The 21,562-nt window shown below is 37.4% G+C and overlaps 1 protein-coding gene across 1 annotated transcript in view; it reads right to left on the bottom strand.

The window, feature by feature from the left end:
• MIB1 (MIB E3 ubiquitin protein ligase 1) overlaps positions 1–21,562 on the bottom strand; it is a 169,010-nt gene that overhangs the window by 25,117 nt on the left and 122,331 nt on the right. Inside the window, exon 14 of the mRNA XM_001363175.4 lies at positions 17,686–17,772. Within this exon, the coding sequence (XP_001363212.1) occupies positions 17,686–17,772 (87 nt within the window). The remainder of the gene's footprint in view (positions 1–17,685; positions 17,773–21,562) is intronic.

Genomic DNA, 21,562 nt, shown 5'->3' with positions numbered 1-21,562 from the left:
CAATGTCTATTTGGTCTGAGTTTCTCAATATTTGATACTTTTCCCTGTGCGAGAGTGAACAAATTCCTGTTCCTTATGTGATGAAGAGTCACTTTCTGAAGAGAAAATCTCTTCTACTTTCTACTACTTTTTCCCATATTGTTCTTCATATCTTTGCAAACCTTAAAAATAATGTCTATTATTTTTCTCTGATCTGTTAACCTTAGTTCTATACTGTTGAACTCCTCCTTTAAACTTTCACAACAGTTCCAAAGTCTGAAACTAAGAGAAATCTGACTTTCTCTTGAAGACAATTAGAACTCATTCTTTGTCCTCTATTCAACAGAAGCTTATATCATAAGGAGTGGGGCACAGGACACACAGGAGGTTTTGGGGTACATATATGTTTAGTATTGATATAACTTCATTATCAATGGTACCTTTAATCAAGATGTAATTTCCTTATGTAACTCTTTTATTTAAATCTATTTTTGTTTTTGCTTCATCTGAGATCATGATAACTATCCTCTGCTTTTTTTTTTTTTTAATTTCAGCTGAAGCATAATTGAATCTGTTTCAGCCCCTTACCTTTATTCCGTATGTGGCTCTCTGCACTTAAAAGTTTGTTTCTTGTAAACAACATATTTTAGGAATTCTGGCTTTGAATTCACCTGCTTATCCACTTCCATTTTATGGATGAGTTTGTCTCATTGTCATTCAGTTATGATCACTGAATATTTCTTTCCATTCAATTTCCCCCCTGTTTATCTTCCCATCTCTTTCTTCTTTCACCCTATCCCTCAAAGTGTTTTGCTTCTGACTATTGCCTCTCCCAATATGCCCTCCCTTCTATCAGTTGATCCCTTTTCTTTTATTCCCCCTACTGTCCTATTTCCTATAGTGTTAAAGACAGATTTCTATACCCAACTGAGTGAAGATGTTATTCCCTCTTTGAGTCAATTTCAATGAGAATAAGGTTTAAATATTTCCTAACTACCTCCCATCTTCCCCTTCACTCTATTAACTCTTTCATGCCTCCTGTGAAGTAATTTTCCCTCTTCTCTGCTTCCCTCTTCTCCCTGACCATTTCTCTTTCTCACCTCTTAATTTTGTTTTTCTTAAGCACTGTAAATATTTATACTCCTTCTAGCTACTCTAATAGTGAAAATGTTCTTAAGAATTATAAGTATCATCTTCCCATCTGGGAATGTAAACTGTAATATAACTAAATTCCTTAAGTTTTCTCTTTTCTGTTTATCTTTTCAGATTTCGCTTAAATCTCATATTTGAATATCAATTTTTCTATTTGGCTCTCGTCTTTTCATCAGGAATGCTTGGAAGACCTTCATTTCATTGACTTTCCCTGAAGAAATATACTCAGTTTTGGTAGATAGATGATTCTTAGTTGTAATTCTAGCTCCTTTGCCTTCTGGAATATTATATCGCAAGCCCTTTAATCTTTTCATGTAGAATCGGTGAGGTCCTGTGTAATATTGACTATGGCTCCACGATATTTTGTTTCTTTCTGAATGCTTGTGCTATTTTCTACTTAGCCTAGGAGTTCTGGAAATTGAATACAATATTCCTAGGAGTTCTTATTTGGGGTTTCTTTTTGGAGGGGATTGGTGGATTCTTTCAACTTCTACTTTCCCCTATTCAAGAATATATGGGCAGTTTTCCTTGATAATTTCTTGTTAATATGGTGTCCCGGTGCTTTTTAAAAATTGTGGCTTTCAGACAGATTTTCATCCTTATATCATTTCTCCTGGATCTATTTCCAAGGTCAGTTGTTTTTCCACCGAGATATTTTAGATTTTCTTTTTTTCCCCATTCTTTTTATTTTATTATTTCTTGATGTCTCAGGGAATCATTAGCTTCCACTTCCCCAGTTCTAATTTTTAAGAAATTATATTCTCTATTGAATTTTTATAGCTCTTTTTCCATTTGGCTAATTCTATTTTTTAAGGAAAAATTTTCTTCTTTGGATTTTTATAACTCCTTTCCCATTTGACAAATCCTAGTTTTTTAGAGAGTTGTTTTCACTGGATTTTTGCATATCCTTTTCCATTTGGCCATTCCTAAATTTTAATGAGTTGTTTTCTTTAGTGACTTTTTGTATCTCTTTTACTAAGCTGTTACTTTTTTTGTATAATTCTCTCGCATTTTCATTTCTTTATCCAATTGTGCTCCTATTTTTCTTATTTTATTTTTAAAATCCTTTTAGAGTGCCTTCAGGAGTTCTTTTTGTGACTGACACCATTCACATTTTCCTTTTAGGCTTCATAGGTAACCATTTCAGCAATAATATCCTCTTCCGATATATTTTTTGATCCTCCCTGTCACCATAGTCAGGTTCTCTCTTGTTTTTTGCTCATTTTCTCAGCATACTTCATGACCTTATTTATATGTTATATTTTGGCTTTATTCCTATGGTGGAGTGAACACTGTCTTGAGTTTGTGTTGTAATCTTCTTTGGTGCTTCAAGTGGTCTGGCCACATCTGGGTCCTAAGATGTGCAAGGGGACAACCTGGATGGCTTTTGGACCTGCAATATTTGCTTCACTGGGCAGGCTGGTTGGCTTGCTATGAGGAGATCTGCAGCTCTTTTGCCCACATGCATCCTGTGATGTACTAAGTAGGATTCCTCTCTTCCTGCTACTGGTTTCCATAGATGCTACCACAATAGGTTGCTTTTTCCATTGGCAACACTGAGATGGGTCTTTTCTGCATCTTTCTATGTTCTCTTTGGATGGAACACTGCTTTATCCTGTCTTTTGTTGGTTCTGCCATTCCAGAATTCATTTTAAAGCCATTTATTGTGGTTGTTTATTGATTGGTTTGGGTGAGCACAGAGCAGTCCTTCTTATCTCTATCATCTTCTACTTTTTTTATTTGATTTTTAACATGTTAGTAATTTGTTTTGGGCCTGAGACCAATTCATGCCTTTCTTCAATGCTTTGCCCACACTGTTGTCCTCTTCTGTTTTGTTTTTTTAAAGTTCCCATATCACCATATCGCTATGATCATTTTAGGTGGGTTGTTTTTCTGTTTTGTTTTGGGGGGGTGTAGACAGGGGGAGATATTACTCATTTTTCCAGCCTATTTTTAAACTTTCAACTTCATGTTAAAGTTCTATGCTGCTATTTTCTGATCTAATTTGGAAGGCCTGTAAATTTTCAACTCTTCCAAAGTGGTATGATCTAAGGACAAGTATGGTCTCTGCTCTCTTAATACATGCTATGGTCTATAAGTAATCTGAAGTATTCTTTTGTACCCTGGAACTATGACCAGGATTCTTTTTTACTTGTAGTCACATACTCTAATGAGCTAGTGTTCTTTCTCATGCTGAAACTGCAACCCAGGTCCATGACTCAGATGGGTAAAGCAACAAAGTCCTGCACCCAATGCTAGCAAAGTCTCTTTCTAACCAGTTGTCTCAGCTTCTATCTGTGGCTGAGAGCTCCAGAAGTCACTGTTGCTGATTTTGTCACCCTCAAGGCCTACTCTGTCTTATGTAGTTTGGGCATCATTGCTGGCTTGAGGTGGGGTGTATGGTCTCCTGTTGGCTTGTTACAGGGAATGGGATCTCACTGCTTGCCTGCTTTCAGTTTGCCTAGGCTGCCTGTGTTTCACTCTCATCCCAGTAATGTGTTTCACTCTCATCCCAATAAGGTAAACAATTCCCATTGACACACCCCCTCCAAATTTTCTTTGGTGGGAAAATTGTTTTACCATGCCTTTTTGTTGATTTTGACATTATGGAATTATTTTGAGGTGTTATTTTTTTAAAACTCTTACCTTCCATCTTGGAGCCAATACTGTGTATTGGATCCAAGGCAGAAGAGTGGTAAGAGCTAGGCAATGGAGGTTAAGTGACTTGCCCAGGGTCACACAGCTCGGAAGTGTCTGAGGCCAGATTTGAACCTAGGACCTCCCATCTCTAGGCCTGGCTCTCAATCCACTGAGCCACCCAGCTGACCCCTTGAGGTGTTATTTTAAAATTGATTTGAGAAACTTCCGGGTAATCATGGCTGCAATCTAGACGCCACATGCTTCCTCTCCCCGGCACCGAATTTAATACACTACATCAAAGGAGCATAAAAATCACCTTTGGAGGAACAGAAGGACACCCCAGTACTCCCCAGTACCCCACAGAGGCGAAGGTACGTGGGGTTTGAACATTTCCACACTATAATAAGAAGGAGGAAGAGCTTGCACAGAAACGTGAACTGAGCCGCCCTTCCCCCTCCCACCTCCCCCACCAAACCAGAGTGAGCTACCTGAGCGCTCACTGGGACAGCGAGTGAGTGGGGAACGTCTCTGTCTGAGGGGGGTGGTGGGGGGCACTCCAGGGTCATTGGGATCTGGGGACTGCCAGGAAAAAACGTCTCAGGGCGGTTTCATGGGAGAACCCGGCGCTGAGCACGGGGGTCCGTGGAGCTGTACTTGGGGCAGTTGTGCTAAACATCTGGGCGGAGCTAAACACCAGAAGCAGACCACGAGCTGATTATCTGGGCTGAGCTGAACACCTGGGCAGTTTGGCTGTGATCAGGGCCCCAGCTCTCTAAGAAACCTCGGAGGCTGGGAAAAACTACTCTGAGGCAACCTAAATTCACAGAAAACCCGCCCGTATCACCCAGACCCCAGACCAAAAAGGAAAGGGGAATAAAACCACCAAAGGGATGGCTCACATGGTCCAAAATCAAGCCTCCAGGAAGAAAGGGAAAAAGGTGACTATTGAAAACTTTTATGGTGGAAGTACCCAAGGAAAAGAAGAGAATGAGGAGGAAATCCAAAAAAAATCAGAACATGCCTCCCAAAATGGAAATTATCAACAAGCTCTGGAAGATCTCAAACTGGAACTTATCCAAAAGATGGAAATCTGGAAAGAAAAAATGGGAGAAAGAGATCAGCAGTCTGACAGATAAGACTGCTCAATTGGAAAAAGAGCTAGAAGCATCCAATAAAAGGGCAGACAAAGCTGAAAAGCAAAACCAGTCCCTAACGACCAGAATCAAGCAACTCGAAGAAAGCAAGATCATAAAACAGCAAGAATCAATAAAGCAAACCCAAAAAATTAATGAATTAGAAGAAAACATAAAATATCTCACTGAGAAGGTTACAGATCTGGAAAACAGAGGGAGAAGAGACAACCTCTGAATTATCGGTCTCCCAGAAAAACCAGAGATAAACAATAAACTCGATATTATTCTACAGGAGATTATAAAAGAAAATTGTCCACACGTTCTGGAGCAAGGGGGCAAAATAGAAATAGAAAGGGTTCATAGAACACCCTCTATACTAAATCCCCAAAAGACAACCCCTAGGAATGTAATTGCCAAATTCAAGAGCTTCCAAGAAAAGGAGAAAATCCTACAAGAAGAAAAGAAGAGGAGCTTCAGATATAGGGGGGCTCCCATAAGGATCACACATGACTTAGTGGCTAACACACTAAGAGACCTCAAAGCACGGAACACGATATTTAGAAAGGCAAGAGAGCTGGGTCTCCAACCAAGAATCAACTACCCACCAAAACTGACTATATACTTCCAGGGGAAAATATGGGCATTCAACAAAATAGAAGACCTCCAAGCATTTGCTAAGAAAAGACCAGAACTTAGTGAAAATTTTGATATCCAAGCACAGAAAGCAAGAGAAACATGAAAAGGTAAATATAAAAGAAAGGGAAAAGGAGATAAATCTTATCTTTTTCTTTAAGTCAAACTCTCTTCTATAAGGACTACATTTACATCAAATTATATATATTAATATGTGGGGAAAATGTTTTGTGTAACTCTCAAAAACTGTAGCATCATAAGAGTAGTTAGAAGAAACATGCATAGGGAAAGATTGGGGCATTAAGAAGATTTGGGGAAAGTGCGGGCAAAGAAAGGAAAAGGGAGGGGGGGAACCATCGATAATACTAAGATTTACTTCAAGAAATGGGGGGGGGGATTTAATAGAATAATCTTTCCCATATAAAGATACACATGGGAAGGGGAGGGGAAGAACTCTCATATGAGAAGGAGAGGAAGAGAGCGTGAAGTGGAATTACTTAAACCTTACTCTCAGTGAAATCAAATCTGAGAGGGAAGAACATCTAGATCCAGTGGGATCCTGAATTCTATCTTATCCATTAGGGCAAGAAAGAAAGGAAAATTAAGGAGGGGGAGGGAGTATAAAAAGGGAGGGAAGGAGAGGGGGAAGGGGAAGGGAGCATAAAAAGGGAGGGGCTAGAAAGGGAAGCATCTCAAGGAAGGGGACTAGGGGGACTGACCTAAAGTAAATCACTGGTTCAAAAGGAGATAGCTAAAGAAGAAAGGTCAGAACTAGGGGAAGATATCAAAATGCCAGCGAATCCACAAATGACAATCATAACTTTGAACGTGAATGGGATGAACTCACCCATAAAGTGTAGACAAATAGCAGATTGGATTAGAACCCAAAACCCTACCATTTGTTGTCTTCAAGAAACACATATGAGGCGGGTTGACACTCAAAAGGTTAGAATTAAAGGTTGGAGTAAGACCTTTTGGGCCTCAACTGATAGAAAGAAGGCAGGAGTTGCAATCAGGATATCTGACAAAGCCAAAGCAAAAATAGACCTGATCAAAAGGGATAGGGAAGGTAAATATATTCTGTTAAAAGGGAGTATAGACAATGAGGCAATATCACTAATCAACATGTATGCACCAAATGGTATAGCATCCAAATTTTTAATAGAGAAACTAGGAGAATTGAAGGAGGAAATAGACAGTAAAACCATATTAGTGGGAGACTTGAACCAACCACTATCAAATTTAGATAAATCAAACCAAAAAATAAACAAGAGGTAAAAGAGGTGAACGAAACCTTAGAAAAATTAGAGTTAATAGACATATGGAGAAAAATAAATAGGGACAAAAAGGAATACACCTTCTTTTCAGCACCACATGGCACATTCACAAAAATAGATCATACACTAGGTCACAGAAACATGGCACTCAAATGCAGAAAAGCAGAAATAGTAAATGCAGCCTTTTCAGATCACAAGGCAATAAAAATACTGATCTGTAAGGGTACATGGAGAGCCAAATCAAAAATTAATTGGAAATTAAATAATATGATACTCCAAAATCAGATAGAGAAGAAATCATAGACAAATTAACAGCATCAAGGATGAAAAGGGGATCTCACCTCAAATGAAGAGGAAATTAAGGCAATCATTAAAAACTACTTTCCCCAACTATAAGGCAATAAATATAACAACCTAGGTGATATGGATGAATATTTACAAAAATATAAATTGCCTAGACTAACAGAAGAAGAAATAGATTTCTTAAATAATCCCATATCAGAAAAGGAAATCCAACAGGCCATCAAAGAACTTCCTAAGAAAAAATCCCCAGGGCCTGACGGATTCACCAGTGAATTCTATCAAACGTCCAAAGAACAGCTAACTCCAATACTATACAAACTATTTGACATAATAAGCAAAGAGGGAGTTCTACCAAACTCCTTTTATGACACAAACATGGTACTAATTCCAAAGCCAGGCAGGACAAAAACAGAGAAAGAAAATTATAGACCAATCTCCCTAATGAATATAGATGCAAAAATCTTAAATAGGATACTAGCAAAAAGACTCCAGCAAGTGATCAGAAGGGTCATCCACCATGATCAAGTAGGATTTATACCAGGGATACAGGGCTGGTTCAATATTAGGAAAACTATCCACATATTTGACCACATCAACAAGCAAACCAACAAGAACCACATGATTATCTCAATAGATGCAGAAAAAGCCTTTGATAAAATACAACACCCATTCCTACTAAAAACACTAGAAAGCATAGGAATAGAAGGGTCGTTCCTAAAAATAATAAACAGTATATATCTAAAACCATCAACTAATATCATCTGCAATGGGGATAAACAAGATGCATTCCCAATAAGATCAGGAGTGAAACAAGGATGCCCATTATCACCTCTATTATTTGACATTGTATTAGAAACGCTAGCAGTAGCAATTAGAGAAGAAAAAGAAACTGAAGGCATTAAAATAGACAATGAGGAGACCAAATTATCGCTCTTTGCAGATGACATGATGGTCTACTTAAAGAATCCTAGAGATTCAACCAAAAAGCTAAACGAAATAATCAACAACTTTAGCAAAGTTGCAGGATACAAAATAAACCCACATAAGTCATCAGCATTTCTATATAATTCCAACACAGCTCAGCAGCAAGAACTAGAAAGAGAAATCCCATTCAAAATTACCTTAGACAAAATAAAATACTTAGGAATCTATCTCCCGAGACAAACACAGGATCTATATGAACACAACTACAAAACACTTTCCACACAACTAAAACTAGACTTGAACAATTGGAAGAACATTAACTGCTCATGGGTAGGACAAGCCAATATAATAAAAATGACCATCCTACCCAAACTGATTTATCTATTTAGTGCCATACCCATGGAACTTCCAAAAAAATTTTTTACTGATTTAGAAAAAAATATAACAAAGTTCATTTGGAAGAACAAAAGATCAAGGATATCCAGGGAAATAATGAAAAAAAAATACAAAGGAAGGGGGTCTTGCAGTCCCAGATCTCAGACTATATTATAAAGCAGCGGTCATCAAAACAATTTGGTACTGGCTAAGACACAGAAAGGAGGATCAGTGGAATAGACTGGGGGCAAGCGACCTCAGCAAGACAGTATATGACAAACCCAAAGACCCCAGCTTTTGGGACAAAAATCCACTATTTCATAAAAACTGCTGGGAAAATTGGAGGACAGTGTGGGAAAGATTAGGTTTAGATCAACACCTCACACCCTACACCAAGATAAATTCAAAATGGGTGAATGACTTGAACATAAAGAAGGAAACTATAAGAAAATTAGGCGAACATAGAATAGTATACATGTCAGACCTTTGGGAAGGGAAAGACTTCAAAACTAAGCAAGAATTAGAAAGAGTTACAAAATGCAAAATAAATAATCTGGAATACATCAAATTAAAAAGTTTTTGTACAAACAAAACCAATATAACCAAAATCAGAAGGGTAGCAACAAATTGGGAAACAATCTTCATAAAAACCTCTGACAAAGGTTTAATTACTCAAATTTACAAAGTACTAAATCAATTGTACAAAAAATCAAGCCATTCTCCAATTGACAAATGGGCAAGGGACATGAACAGGCAGTTCTCAGCCAAAGAAATCAAAACTATTAATAAGCACATGAAAATGTGCTCTACATCTCTTATAATCAGAGAGATGCAAATCAAAACAACTCTGAGGTATCGCCTCACACCTAGCAGATTGGCTAACATGACAGCTATGGAAAGTAATGAATGCTGGAGGGGAAGTGGCAAAGTGGGGACACTAATTCATTGCTGGTGGGGTTGTGAATTGATCCAGCCATTCTGGAGGGCAATTTGGAACTATGCCCAAAGGGTGATAAAAGACTGTCTGCCCTTTGATCCAGCTATAGCACTGCTGGGTTTGTATCCCAAAGAGATAAGGAAAAAGACTTGTACAAGAATATTCATAGCTGCACTTTTTGTGGTGGTCAAAAATTGGAAAACGAGGGGATGCCCATCAATTGGGGAATGGCTGAACAAATTGTGGTAAATGTTGGTGATGGAATACTATTGTGCTAAAAGGAATAATAAAGTAGAGGAATTCCATGGAGACTGGAACAACCTCCAGGAAGTGATGCAGAGCGAAAGGAGCAGAACCAGGAAAACATTGTACACAGAGACTGATACATTGTGGTACAATCGAAGGTGATGGACTTCTCCATTAGTGGCAATGCAATGTCCCACAATCTGCAGGGATCTAAAAAATACTATCCACAAGCAGAGGATAAACTGTGGGAGTAAAAACACCGATGAAAAGCAACTGCTTGACTACAGGGGTTGAGGGGATATGACTGAGGAGAGACTCTAAATGAACACTCTAATGCAAATACCAACAACAGGGAAATGGGTTCGAGTCAAGAACACATGTGATAACCAGTGGAATTGTGCGTCGGCTATGGGAGAGGGAAAGGTGGTGGGAGGTGGGGAGGGGAGGAAAAGAAATGATCTTTGTTTCCAGTGAATAATGTTTGGAAATGACCAAATAAAATAATGTTTAAAATTTTTTTAAAATAATAATAAAGTTAAGTTTAGAAGTAAAAAAAAAGAGTAATTCTAAGATTTAAGTGCCTATTTTTATTGTGAAAATCTAATAAAACACAGGCAAACTTGAAAAAAAAAATAAAATTGTTTTGAGAGGAACTTGGGAGACTTTAGGAGGGTTCCTGCATTTTCTCTGCCATACTGATTCTATCACCTTCCAAATCAATTAATTACTCTCTTGTCTCCTTTTCTGCCACTACAAAGTATAAAGAGACTTCATAGAACTAAAAGCCATTTTAGTTTTTTTCTTTGCTTTGTGGATTGCCATGACCAAATAACTTGTCACCTATAAAAGCAAATAGCTTAGAGATGAGTCTTTCTGTCCTAAGTTAGAATAGTTCCTAAAGATATTCATTTACTGCCAGAAACTGACAATCTGACGTCCACTGGCATAGCTTTCAATAACTCATGGCCCCTTCCATGTCACAGTAAGACACTGAGACATTAGTGAAGGACCTTATGGAGAGAAAAACAAGAAAGTTCAAAGAGAAACCCAATTAAGACCCTTTGCTGATCTCCCATCAGCTAGTTCCTTTGACCCCAAATTAGTCTGTTTACTCTTCATATAAAAGTATATATGTGTGTAGGTGTGTGGTGTTTCCTCTGAAAGAATATACACTCAGTGAATGCAGAAAATGTTTCATATTCTGTCTCTCTATCCTCAGTGCCTAGCACAATGTCCAGCACATAAAATAATTATAAACTCTCATTGATTAACTGATCCATGATCATTTAAGGGTGAAACTGGAAAGAGAGAAATGTTATGGTAAAATTACTATACCAAAACATATCCTTTCCAATAATATTAGAAGCATCACACTTAAGATGCTAATGTCAGTCATCAAGGTGTCATATGAGCAAGTAAAATTGACACTCAAAAAAAGAAAAGAAGAGCTGACTGGCCTGAGCATACATAAAGAACGTCTGTACTAAAAGGCAATATAATTCTCAGGACACTGGGGAGATTAATTTGAGGGAAATTTAAATTAATTTTGAGAACTTGTAGGAGATTACATTAATCTTGAAAAATTCAATATAACTGAAAGATGAAAGAACACTTGTGAGAAAATCATAGATTTTATTGTTACTGGAAAAAAAGATGATCTAAGAAATCAAAGGATATGCATAAGTACTTTTTGAGTGAAAGAATTCAAGTTTTCAAAACCATACAAAATACTTCAAATTTCTCATAAATTAAATTAAATGCAAATTAAAACAGTGATAGCTAACACTTAAATAACACTTGACAATTCCAGGAGGTAGATGCTGTTGTTATTCCCATTTTACAGACTATAAAACTGAGGATGAGAGATTAAGTGACTTGCCCTGTATCATATAACTAGAAGCAGCTGGGGCTGGATACAAACTAAAATGTGCAAGCATTTCACAGCTAAAATATCAAAGATGATCAAAAAAGGAAAAATGACAGTTGTCAGGAATAACTGGAAAGGCAGGCCTACTGATTTTGAAGGGTTTTGAAGTGTTCTAATTGTTCCTGAAAACAATTTTGGAATTATACCCAAGAAGTGAATAAACTGCATATCCTTTTAACTAAGAAGTAGGATTGCTAAGTATATACGACAAACAGGTCAAAGAAAAAAGGGAAATAAACTACATATACAAACATGTCTGTTGATATCAGTGAGCACTGTAGCAAAAAAAATTAGAGACAAAGTGGGTACCCCTCAATTGAGGAATGGCTAAACTGTGATATATGAACAAAATGAGGAATTCAGAAAGGCTTTTTTGAAGTTATATAGAGAAAAATTTATATGGTGACTACAATAATGTAAAGGAAAATTCTTTTGAAACACTTCAGAATTCTGATCAATGCTGTGCATCATGACTTCAGAGATGATAAAGCATATCTCCCACCTGATGGAAGAAAGATCTACTAGAGGCTTAGCATGAGGCATTCATTTTCAAAGATGACACAACTGATGAACTGATTTCTTGGATAGAATTATTTGTTACAAGGAAGAAGGAGAGGAGCTAAATGTCTAAAACAGAATTTATATTGCCCCAAAAATTTATCCCTCCACTCAACTTCCCTATTTCTGCAGAGAATTCTATTGTCCCTCCACTCACCAAAGTTGGCAACTCTGCCTCTTCCCTCTTCTAACTTTCCTCCCACCCAATCAGATGTCAAGTCTTATGAAGAGTATCTCAGTACCTTCTCTCACAAAATTTTACTAATGCCCAGTCACAATCTTCATCAAAGAGGGCCATTTCCTCTCACCTGGATTGGGATAGCTAGGTCTCCTGTTTTGATACCACATCCATAATCATTGTCAAAACTATATCCTCTAAAATCATTACCTCTGAACCCATTGTAATTCCTCAGTTTCCCCTGAAATTATTTCCTCCATTTTGTCTGTAATTATTATAGTATCTGCCATTTTGCCTAAATATTTGTCCCTGTGACCAACAATCACGCATTAAATGTCCTGGTCTCCCACATATGTAGCATCTCCGGACTTGGTTGTTAAATCCTCTTTGTGGATAACAGAACTGTTTTGGTGGTCTATATTCCCTTACTACTGCCATTGTTTTTTTCTTGTTAATCTGACTTATTTAATTTTAGTTTAAGATCTTTAATTTCCCTTCTTAAATCTTCAATTATTTTGTTGGTCACTCCTTGTTTGTCTTTATCAGCTTGTTACACATAAGAAGCTATTCTCCTCAAGCTTGTCCAGTTCCATTAGATACCAGTCTTTTAACTTCTAAAATAATTTTGTTCTATAGGGTAGGTATTTCTAAAAAATTGCCTCCTTAATTGACTTATGTCCCTTTCCCTGTATATGTCCAATCCAATCCAACATTCCCCAGGTCTATCAATCTATCCAGGAAAGTAGATGGTGTCTCCCCAACTTTTTGCTTCATTCCCTCGATTTTGTCCATGTACCCAGTCTTTGGAAACAGTCTTTCATTGTTTGGATTACTGCCTGTCTTGCCCTGGTCAACTGCTGATATCTGAATTCATATTCTAATTTGGGTTAGATAAAGGCTAATTAGGGATCCTATCATTTTCATTGGTCTTAGCAATGATTTTCTGTTTTTCCCGTTTTGTAATCAATTCAATCTAAAATAATGTCAGGAATCTAAAGGAATGTCAGGATTAAATTGCTGGATTATTTTTTGGAACTTCTTTATAACTGCTCTTGGTTCCTCCTCAAAAGACAGAGTTTCCTTCTTAAAACTGTAAACCTTAAAATTTCTTAGACTTATGAATGTTGGAAATTTCCCCATTTCCAACATTAGGTAGGGAGGGTCCTTCTCCTCCCTACCTTTAGGACAGAAACCTTTTGCTGAATAATGGAAAGGGCTTTGACCTATACTTAAGCATAGAACAGGAAGTTCTTTAAGTCATGATTGATTTTAGAATTGATACAATAGAGATACTTGGAATGACAGAACCAGGTCTTGGAACTTCCAATCTCCACCCTGCTCAGGGTCACAGGATTTAGGAAGGGCTGCAGCAAAGGATCAAGATTTAATTATTTGAGAATATGACCTTCAACAGACATGTGCAAAGCCACAGACCTCTGGGCGGTCCTGGGTTAAGCTAGAGCCACCATTGGCACAGGGAAGACATGGACAGTGATTGGTAGATGTGAGAACTGAGGGGAGGGAACTTGGATGGTTTCCTTAAAGATAGAGGGGTCTGAGGACTGGGAGAGTTCGAGAGGTTTTGCTCTGAGAGGTTGTGCTCTGAGAAGCTTGCTCTGAAGGAGGCTGGAGGTGGAGGCCCCTGACACTGTTTCTCCATTTTGGTCACGTGAGTGATAGGGACTGATCTCTTTTCTTTGCCTCAGCTATCTAAGGGCTTGGGCCTTTTGGCCCAGCCTAAACAGAGGGGGTATTTAAGCCCTATTCCCTTCTCTCCCCTTGCTCTCTCTCTCTTTCTCTATCTCTATCTCTAACACTTTTCTTCCTCCTGTTTGTAATTAAACTCCATAAAAGGTTGACTGCTGACTTGAGTTTCCATTTAGGAATTACATAGCTGAATTCCTTGGTGACCTTAAATTAATATATATCAGTCTTTTAAAGTGATTTCCTTGTCACAAAACTATCTATGTCACTTTGGGTAAAGCCCTCATGATGCTTAACATTAACTAATTCATGGTCAGGGGTCATCATTAGGTTCTCTCTCAAAGGGAAATAAGTGCCCACACTCTTCTCTAGTTCTGCCATTTCTTTCTCCAATTTAGCCGTGTTCTATTATCAGTGCCATTTTTCTGTCTCATATTTCTGTATTATAGACTCCAGGTAATTAACTTTTAAGGTTAATTGGTTAATTTGTTAAATCTTCTTTGCTGTACTTTCAATTCTTTAAATTGTTTGAAGATGTAGGGGAATACTATCTTCACCAATAACAACAGTATTACCCCTACTCCTAATGGTATGAAGCTCAAAAAATCCACTAATGTAATGGTAAACAGTCCCATCATGCAGTTGGGGAATGCTATTCCCTTAATATAAGAAGGAATAGTAAAAAAAAAAAATTGGGTATAGCTCCCAGGTACATTGTGTTGTAAAACCACATTTTTAAAATATAGCCACTGCTTTCTAACTGTCACTAAGTGACATGCAACACAGTAATGGGTCCCTAACTGAAAACCTGCACAGCAGTTCCCCCTGCTATGAGGCTACTGAGAGGGGAAAAAATTATCTTTTTAAATTCAAGCCTCTAGTTTTCAAAAGTCTTTATTGTATTTGTTATGGATACTAGTATCAATTCTTTAGGCTATGTGTCCCTTTGGTTCGCCAGAAAATGTAACAAATAGGAACAGCGAGGAATGTTAATATAGGAATTTTGGGGGGGAGGGATTGGGAAACAGTATCTCCTTTACTGCTTGTAATAATAGATCAGGAAGGTGTACAAGAATAACTGCTAGAGACAGATATAAAAAAAAATCTCTAATAACTATTAAATGTTAAAAGGAAAAATAATAATGGTTTTTGAAGATTGGGATTCCCTAATCTAAAAGGGTTCTAAGCTTTTCCCCATTCCCTCTAGCATGCAAAAACCAGCTTCCTACTTGAGGAACTTGACCCTCTATAAAACTCCTTATCTATCACTAAAAAAACCCAAACTATCCTAATTAACTATATGCTAATTACTAATCCTCTAATTATATTTTTACTGTCTCTGTAAATCTCCCTTAACTTTGAATCAGTTGGTAATCCTCTCACTCTCTGCCCACTGCCAGCCCTTCCAGGCCTAGTTTTTAAAGCCTGACCAGGCCGCAAAATGGCCTGACCCTCTCAGCAGCCACTCAGAGAAAAAAGTTTCTCTCTTTCTCCTTTCTGTTAATTTTCCAGACAAACTTATTCCAGAAACTCTAACCTGTTCTCCTCCTTCACTTGCCACTGGGTTTTTTCCATGTTCCAGGGAACAGAAACACCAGGTTTCCTCCTAGGCCAAAAACCAAGAGCCTTTTGGCAGTTGGGAAACACCAACTGACTCTAGCTACCCAGAATTCCAACAGCCACTCTTCTCAAGATTCACTCTGGCCTTAAAAAAACCTTATCCACTATTCTTTACCCTGTCCTTAGCTGCTAAGATCCCAATTACTCCAAATGGTCCTCATTAGCTCTATGGTTTAATTAATCCTAATAGTTCCTATAGTCTCATAACTGCTCTTTCTTACTCCCATCTCCAATATATTCTTTACAGTGCTACTAAAGTGATATTCCTAAAGTACATGTCTGACCATATAACTTTATTCAAAAATGAGCAATGTCTCCCAACTCTTAGAAAATGTAAAATAATCAGTATGGCATTTAAAGTCCTACTCAGTTTGGCTCCTGTCTCCTTTATAGTTTTATATTTAATATTATCCCTCTTCACACTTTCCATTTCAGACAAATTGACCTCCCAGCTGCTCCTTATACAGAATGTGCCCATCTCTCACCCAGGTCCTCTCTGCATCTAGAAAAGACTCACTTCTCACCTCCATATTTCAGAATCTGTATATTGATTCAAAGCTACGATCCTCCTCCTCCTCTTACATAATGGCCTTTCTTATTCCATCTATTCCCTCTCTCACCATCTCACCTTAACCCATCTCCTCAGACACTGTTACTTGGTATTTTTTAATCCAGATTAGTAATTGCATTGACTTGGGGAATTCCTAGTAAAGAAACTTCTACCAATGAAAATGAGCAAATGCTCTTTGGTTCATGTCTGAAGAGAATTGCCTAGGACACTGAGATGGTAAGGGACTTGCTACCAGGCCATTATATGTGAGAAAGACGAGTTTTTCTGATGCCTTGGCCAGTTCTCACTTCATTAGAACAAAATACTTTTCTATTATTTTAATACATAATTGGATATAAAGATGAGAATGGTAGTGATGATGCTGATGACAGCATTATTTATATAGTGCTTTACAGTTTACAAAATGCTTTGCAAATGTTATCTCATTTGATCTTCACAACAATCCAAATAAAGTAGATGCTACTGATATCTTCAATTCACAGAAGGAAAATGAAGCAGAGGTTAAATGACTTGCCTAGGGTCATAAAGCTAATAAATATCCAAGGTATGATTTGATATTGGGTTTTCCTCCAGGTCCAGTGTTCTGTGTCACCTAACTTCCTGTATGTGTCTACCCAGTGTAACATAGGCTCTTTGGGAGCAAAGCTTGTTTCATTTGTTTGTGTATCCTCAGTGGATTAGATACAGTATGCACTTTCTTTAGAATTTAATGGAATTGAAGTAGAAGGAACTGCAATGCATTTGGGAAACTGCTCAATCCTTTTAGTGACTTCAAACTTTTAACTGAAACAAAGCCCATTTTTTGAATACCAACACATTCTAAATTATGCTAAATAGCTATAAATCCCAGTTTTCAAAGAATTCAAATTGCTAGCTCCACCCAGAGATCAATGGGGATATATGTTATAAATATATAGCTGTAAAGGAGAAAACATATTTACCAGAAAAAAAGGGCAGCCAGTTCCATAGCATATCTTAAATATGAACTCCATGTTCCACTGGCACACATGATATCAAAAGATTCAGAAAGTTCTCCTAATATATGAGATACACACCTTGTATCTCATTAAAGGCTTGGACAAGACATACATACAGTAAGAAGGAATGGATATGGGGAGAGACTGCAAAATGAACTGTCACATATCTACCAAAGCACCCAAAAACGAAAGGGAAAATAGAAATACATTTCCATTGAATATGTATTTTTATTCTGATATTTGAATAGATATTTTTGATGTTCTGAGAATTTGTAATATGGTGAGAAAATTAATGAAGCCACAAATAAATACTTCGCTCAACAGGTTCCTTCAGATACATAGTGTCCTATTCCTATTTTCTGTTCAACTCTTCCTAGCTGAAAATTAGTATCAGTTCTCAGAATGACAATAAACATCAGCCTATACAACTCTCAATCTACTGTCTCACAAAGTCTAGGACTATAATGCTTAAAATAGAATTCAATATGTCCAAATGCCTATTCAATTAAAAGACAAATATGAGCATGAGGTTATTATAAGCAGTATCTTACCCTGACTATTTGGGTGTGTTGTCGTTCAACAGCAAGGTGTAGTGCTGTTTGCTGGTTCACATTCTGGATATCCAGATTTGCATTGCCCTGAAAAAGGAGGACATAAATATTTTATAAGAACAAATTGGGGGGAGGGGGGAGTAAAGAGTAACACTAAAGCCTTATCTAAGTCACATCTCAAATTTCACCTTTATAAAATGTATAAGCAATTAAAGCATGGTAACCAAGAACTTTTAAGTGTAATCTTGAGGAAAAAACACATCAGAATATACAAGAAAAAAAATATGGGAATGGAAATGGCCTCCAGATCTCATGCATCAGCAAATCCTCAATAACATTTCTTCTCTCTTTTTCATTTCAGTCCTGTTAGTATAAGGCAGATATATTCAATAAATGTTATTTACAGACCATCACTTGTTATCTTTTCTCCACTCTTCATAGTCACATCCTTATGATAAAAGGCACATTTCCAAAATAGATGAAATAAAGCAATGTTGCTCTTCTCTTCCCTGGAATATTCAGGTGAGGGAGCAGTGTTAGAGAAATAAAGAAAGGCGTGAGGACATTCTTTTCAGAGCATCCTACAGGAAATCTTTCTGCCTCCATTATTAAGTGCTTGCAATTCTGTACCATATTCCTTTATCGCCAGTTACTATGTACACAGGACATTTTGATAGGTGCTAGAAATACAATGACAAAAATAAAAACAATTTCTGACCTCAAAGAAATTCTTTCTTAGGAAGAAGATGCATGTAACTAGATAACCATCAACATGATATGAGGAAGGAAATAGCATGAATTATGAAAAAAAAAAACCAGGAAACCCTTCCAGTTGGAGTTGATACATGAATGGTCTTCAATAGAGCTAAGAACTTTTGAGCATGGGATGTGAAGAGATTTTCCCCCACCATTGGGAAGCCTGAGCAAAGGTTTAGAGGCAAAAGAGAAAACACAATTAAAAAAACAAATATAAGGTGAGTTTAGCAAAATAATATATAAACAAACAAATCTAGAATAAGTCATGAGCTAGTCTTATGTGAAGCTTTAAATACCAAGCTGAGGAATCTGTTTCATCTCCTCAGAAAGCTACCTAGCTATGTAATACCTTAGTGACAACTCTGGGCTAAGACTGTATTTTAATAAAAATCCAAGATTTAAAATTTTTTGTTCAAGAAAGATCTTCAAGAAGTTTGCTAACTCCTAAATCCAGAGAATAAACTGTTTGCAGAAAGATGCCTGAAAACCTACACTACATCAAGAAGATCCAGAATGAACTTTGGGTATGGTATATTGAACTGAAGGTTGATTGAATATTTAATTTGAATGTATACTCTTATGCCAAAAGGGGACTTCCCCCTAATTGGTTTTTGTCAATGCACCCAGCAAAACATTGGTTTTGTTGTCTCTCTCTTCTATTACCCTCTTATCTCTAACTATTGTAGTTTCCATTTCCACTTAGGTAAAATTTTGTATGCACCTATAGTTAGAAGATTTAGAGATGATTATGTTTAATGATCAATTGCGAAGACTAGTCCCCCAATCATCATCAGGGGGGGATTGTGAATTTTAGTTTTACTCCATCCTGCTTAGTCTTTAGAATTCTAGCAACCATGAATGTATACACCCCCACTTAAGGATTAACTCTAGGGGAGGATGGCCTATGACCAGCATGTGCTAGCACATGACAAATCAGAAACAACTGACTGATCCCCTGGGCTGTCCTAAGCCAAGCTTAAGCTACCATTGGTACATGTGAGACACAGGAAGTGATGTAAAGAACTGTCTATATATTTCGCGTCACTTCCTGTGAGGAGCGCTCACTTGGCGGCATTGGGAACTTTTGGTGGCATTTGGCATGCTCGCAGCTTGGCAGACTTGGCCCTGGAACTTGACCCTGGAGGAGCTCAGCGTGAGACCTCAGACTGCTTTCCTTTAGATGGAAATGTGGTGAGTGATAAGGCTGACTCCCCTTTCCCTTGGCTTATGGAGAGGCCCGTTGGCTGAGGCCTCTGAACTCCTGCCTGGCTCTGCCTGGCTCAGCCTGGCCCAGAGCAATTCAATTCCCTTTTCCCTCTCTCTCATTCTTAATTTCTTCCTTCTATTGTAAATAACCCACCATACAATTCCATTGTGACTTGAGTATTTCATTGGGATTTAAAATTTAAATCCCTGGCGACCAACTAAATTTATATTCAGTCTCAACCCCTAAAATACACCCTTAACAACTGGGAGTCCTTGCCCATCCACTTCACTGTCCTCTTCTGACCTGTTCCCTCTTCTTCACACTCACTTACCCCGATAGCTCTGCTACTGTTTAAGTATCCTCCTTTCCTGTCTCTTCCTTTGCTCCCCAAATCCTCCCTAATTAAATTTCATCTTTCCTTATTAGAATATAAGCTCCTTAAATGGTAGGGACTATGTTATAGTCTGGAGTTTTGTTTTGTTTTGTTTTTAATAGCACAGTATCTGGTACTGTGGTACTGGTATCTGGTACTATCTGGTAACAAATGCTTAGTAAATATACAATCTATCCAGTTATGTTACCAGAGAAGCAAAAAGAACCATTTAAGGCTCTCCAACAAGAGAATGATGCTTGGACTTGTGACTTAGGAGTATTATTTTGTCAACAGTTTGAAAAGTAAAATGATAGAAAAGTGAGGCAAAAAGTACTTGGGAAACCAATGTAGTGCAGGGATGATGAGGGCCTGATCTAAGGTTGTGGCCTAATAAATAAGGAAGATGGAAATGATGCTAGAGAAGTTGTAGAGAGAAAGATTCCAAAAGACTTTAGCAAATGACTTAAGAGGATGATAATGGGAAGGTCAGGGAAACAATAACTAGAGAAACAAAGAGGTTTATTTAGAGGAAGGACAGGTTTAAGTCTCCTTCTTGAACAAACTTCTTTATGATCTCCATTTATCTCTTGGTGCTTTTTTTTTTTTAATATCCATCTCACCTCTCTGAAGTCAGAGATAGTCTCATCTGTTTTATATTTGTATCCCCAGGCACATGATAAGAGCTTAATAAATGTTCTGTTATTCATTCTATCACCAGAATTTTACTTCATTAAAGGTAATCTGGCAATATGGTCCAATTTTTTTTCTCTCTTTTAAATACATCTTTTATTGCTGATTTTTAAAAATGTAAATGATTTGTCCTCAAATTGTAATCTATTTTTGTGAGAAACAACCAGAAAATAGAATATAGGAAGAAGAAAAAAATCTAGTCATTGATTAACAAGAATGTATTAAATGTTAACAACGTACCAGACATTGTGCTAAAACTGAGACTACAAACACAAAAGTCTCTCAAGAAGCATGCATACATTCCAAGTGATCTGAACTTTCTGGTTGTTTCCATTCCAAATAAATTTTACTGAATACCTCTAATGGTAAGAATTTTTAGACTTAACAAATATAGCAGAAACTTAGAATAAACCATGAAAACCTAGCACAGATTCACCTCTCACCTACTCTCCTTTCTGATATTGTATTATGCTTTCCCACATTAGTCTTATTTTCCCTCTAGTATGCTGAAAGCTTCCTAAGGGCAGTCACTGTCTTCTATTTATTTTATATATTTCATAAACACAATATTAAAGGTAAAGTAGATACCTAATAAGTTGTTATTCTCAGAAAGACCCATGTTCAAATCCAGCCTCAGACTCTAGCTAGCTGCATGACCTTGGCCGAGTCCCTTAATCTCTGTAGACTTCAATTTCCTCATATTTAAAATGAGGTGTAAAATGGCATTGTGATAGAATGTGCAATTTCCTGACATAACTTTCTTTAGCCCCAGTTTCCCTGACTCAGCTTTATCTCCAACATACAGCTTTTAAGTTGAGCCTGCATATAGTCTGGGTTTCTAAGATCTGGTA

Source organism: Monodelphis domestica, chromosome 3 (genome assembly GCF_027887165.1).
Source record: "Monodelphis domestica isolate mMonDom1 chromosome 3, mMonDom1.pri, whole genome shotgun sequence".
NCBI classification, from domain to species: Eukaryota; Metazoa; Chordata; class Mammalia; order Didelphimorphia; family Didelphidae; genus Monodelphis; species Monodelphis domestica.
The sequence above is the reverse complement of the archived record's forward strand: the minus strand, read 5'-3'. Positions and strand labels throughout refer to the sequence as shown.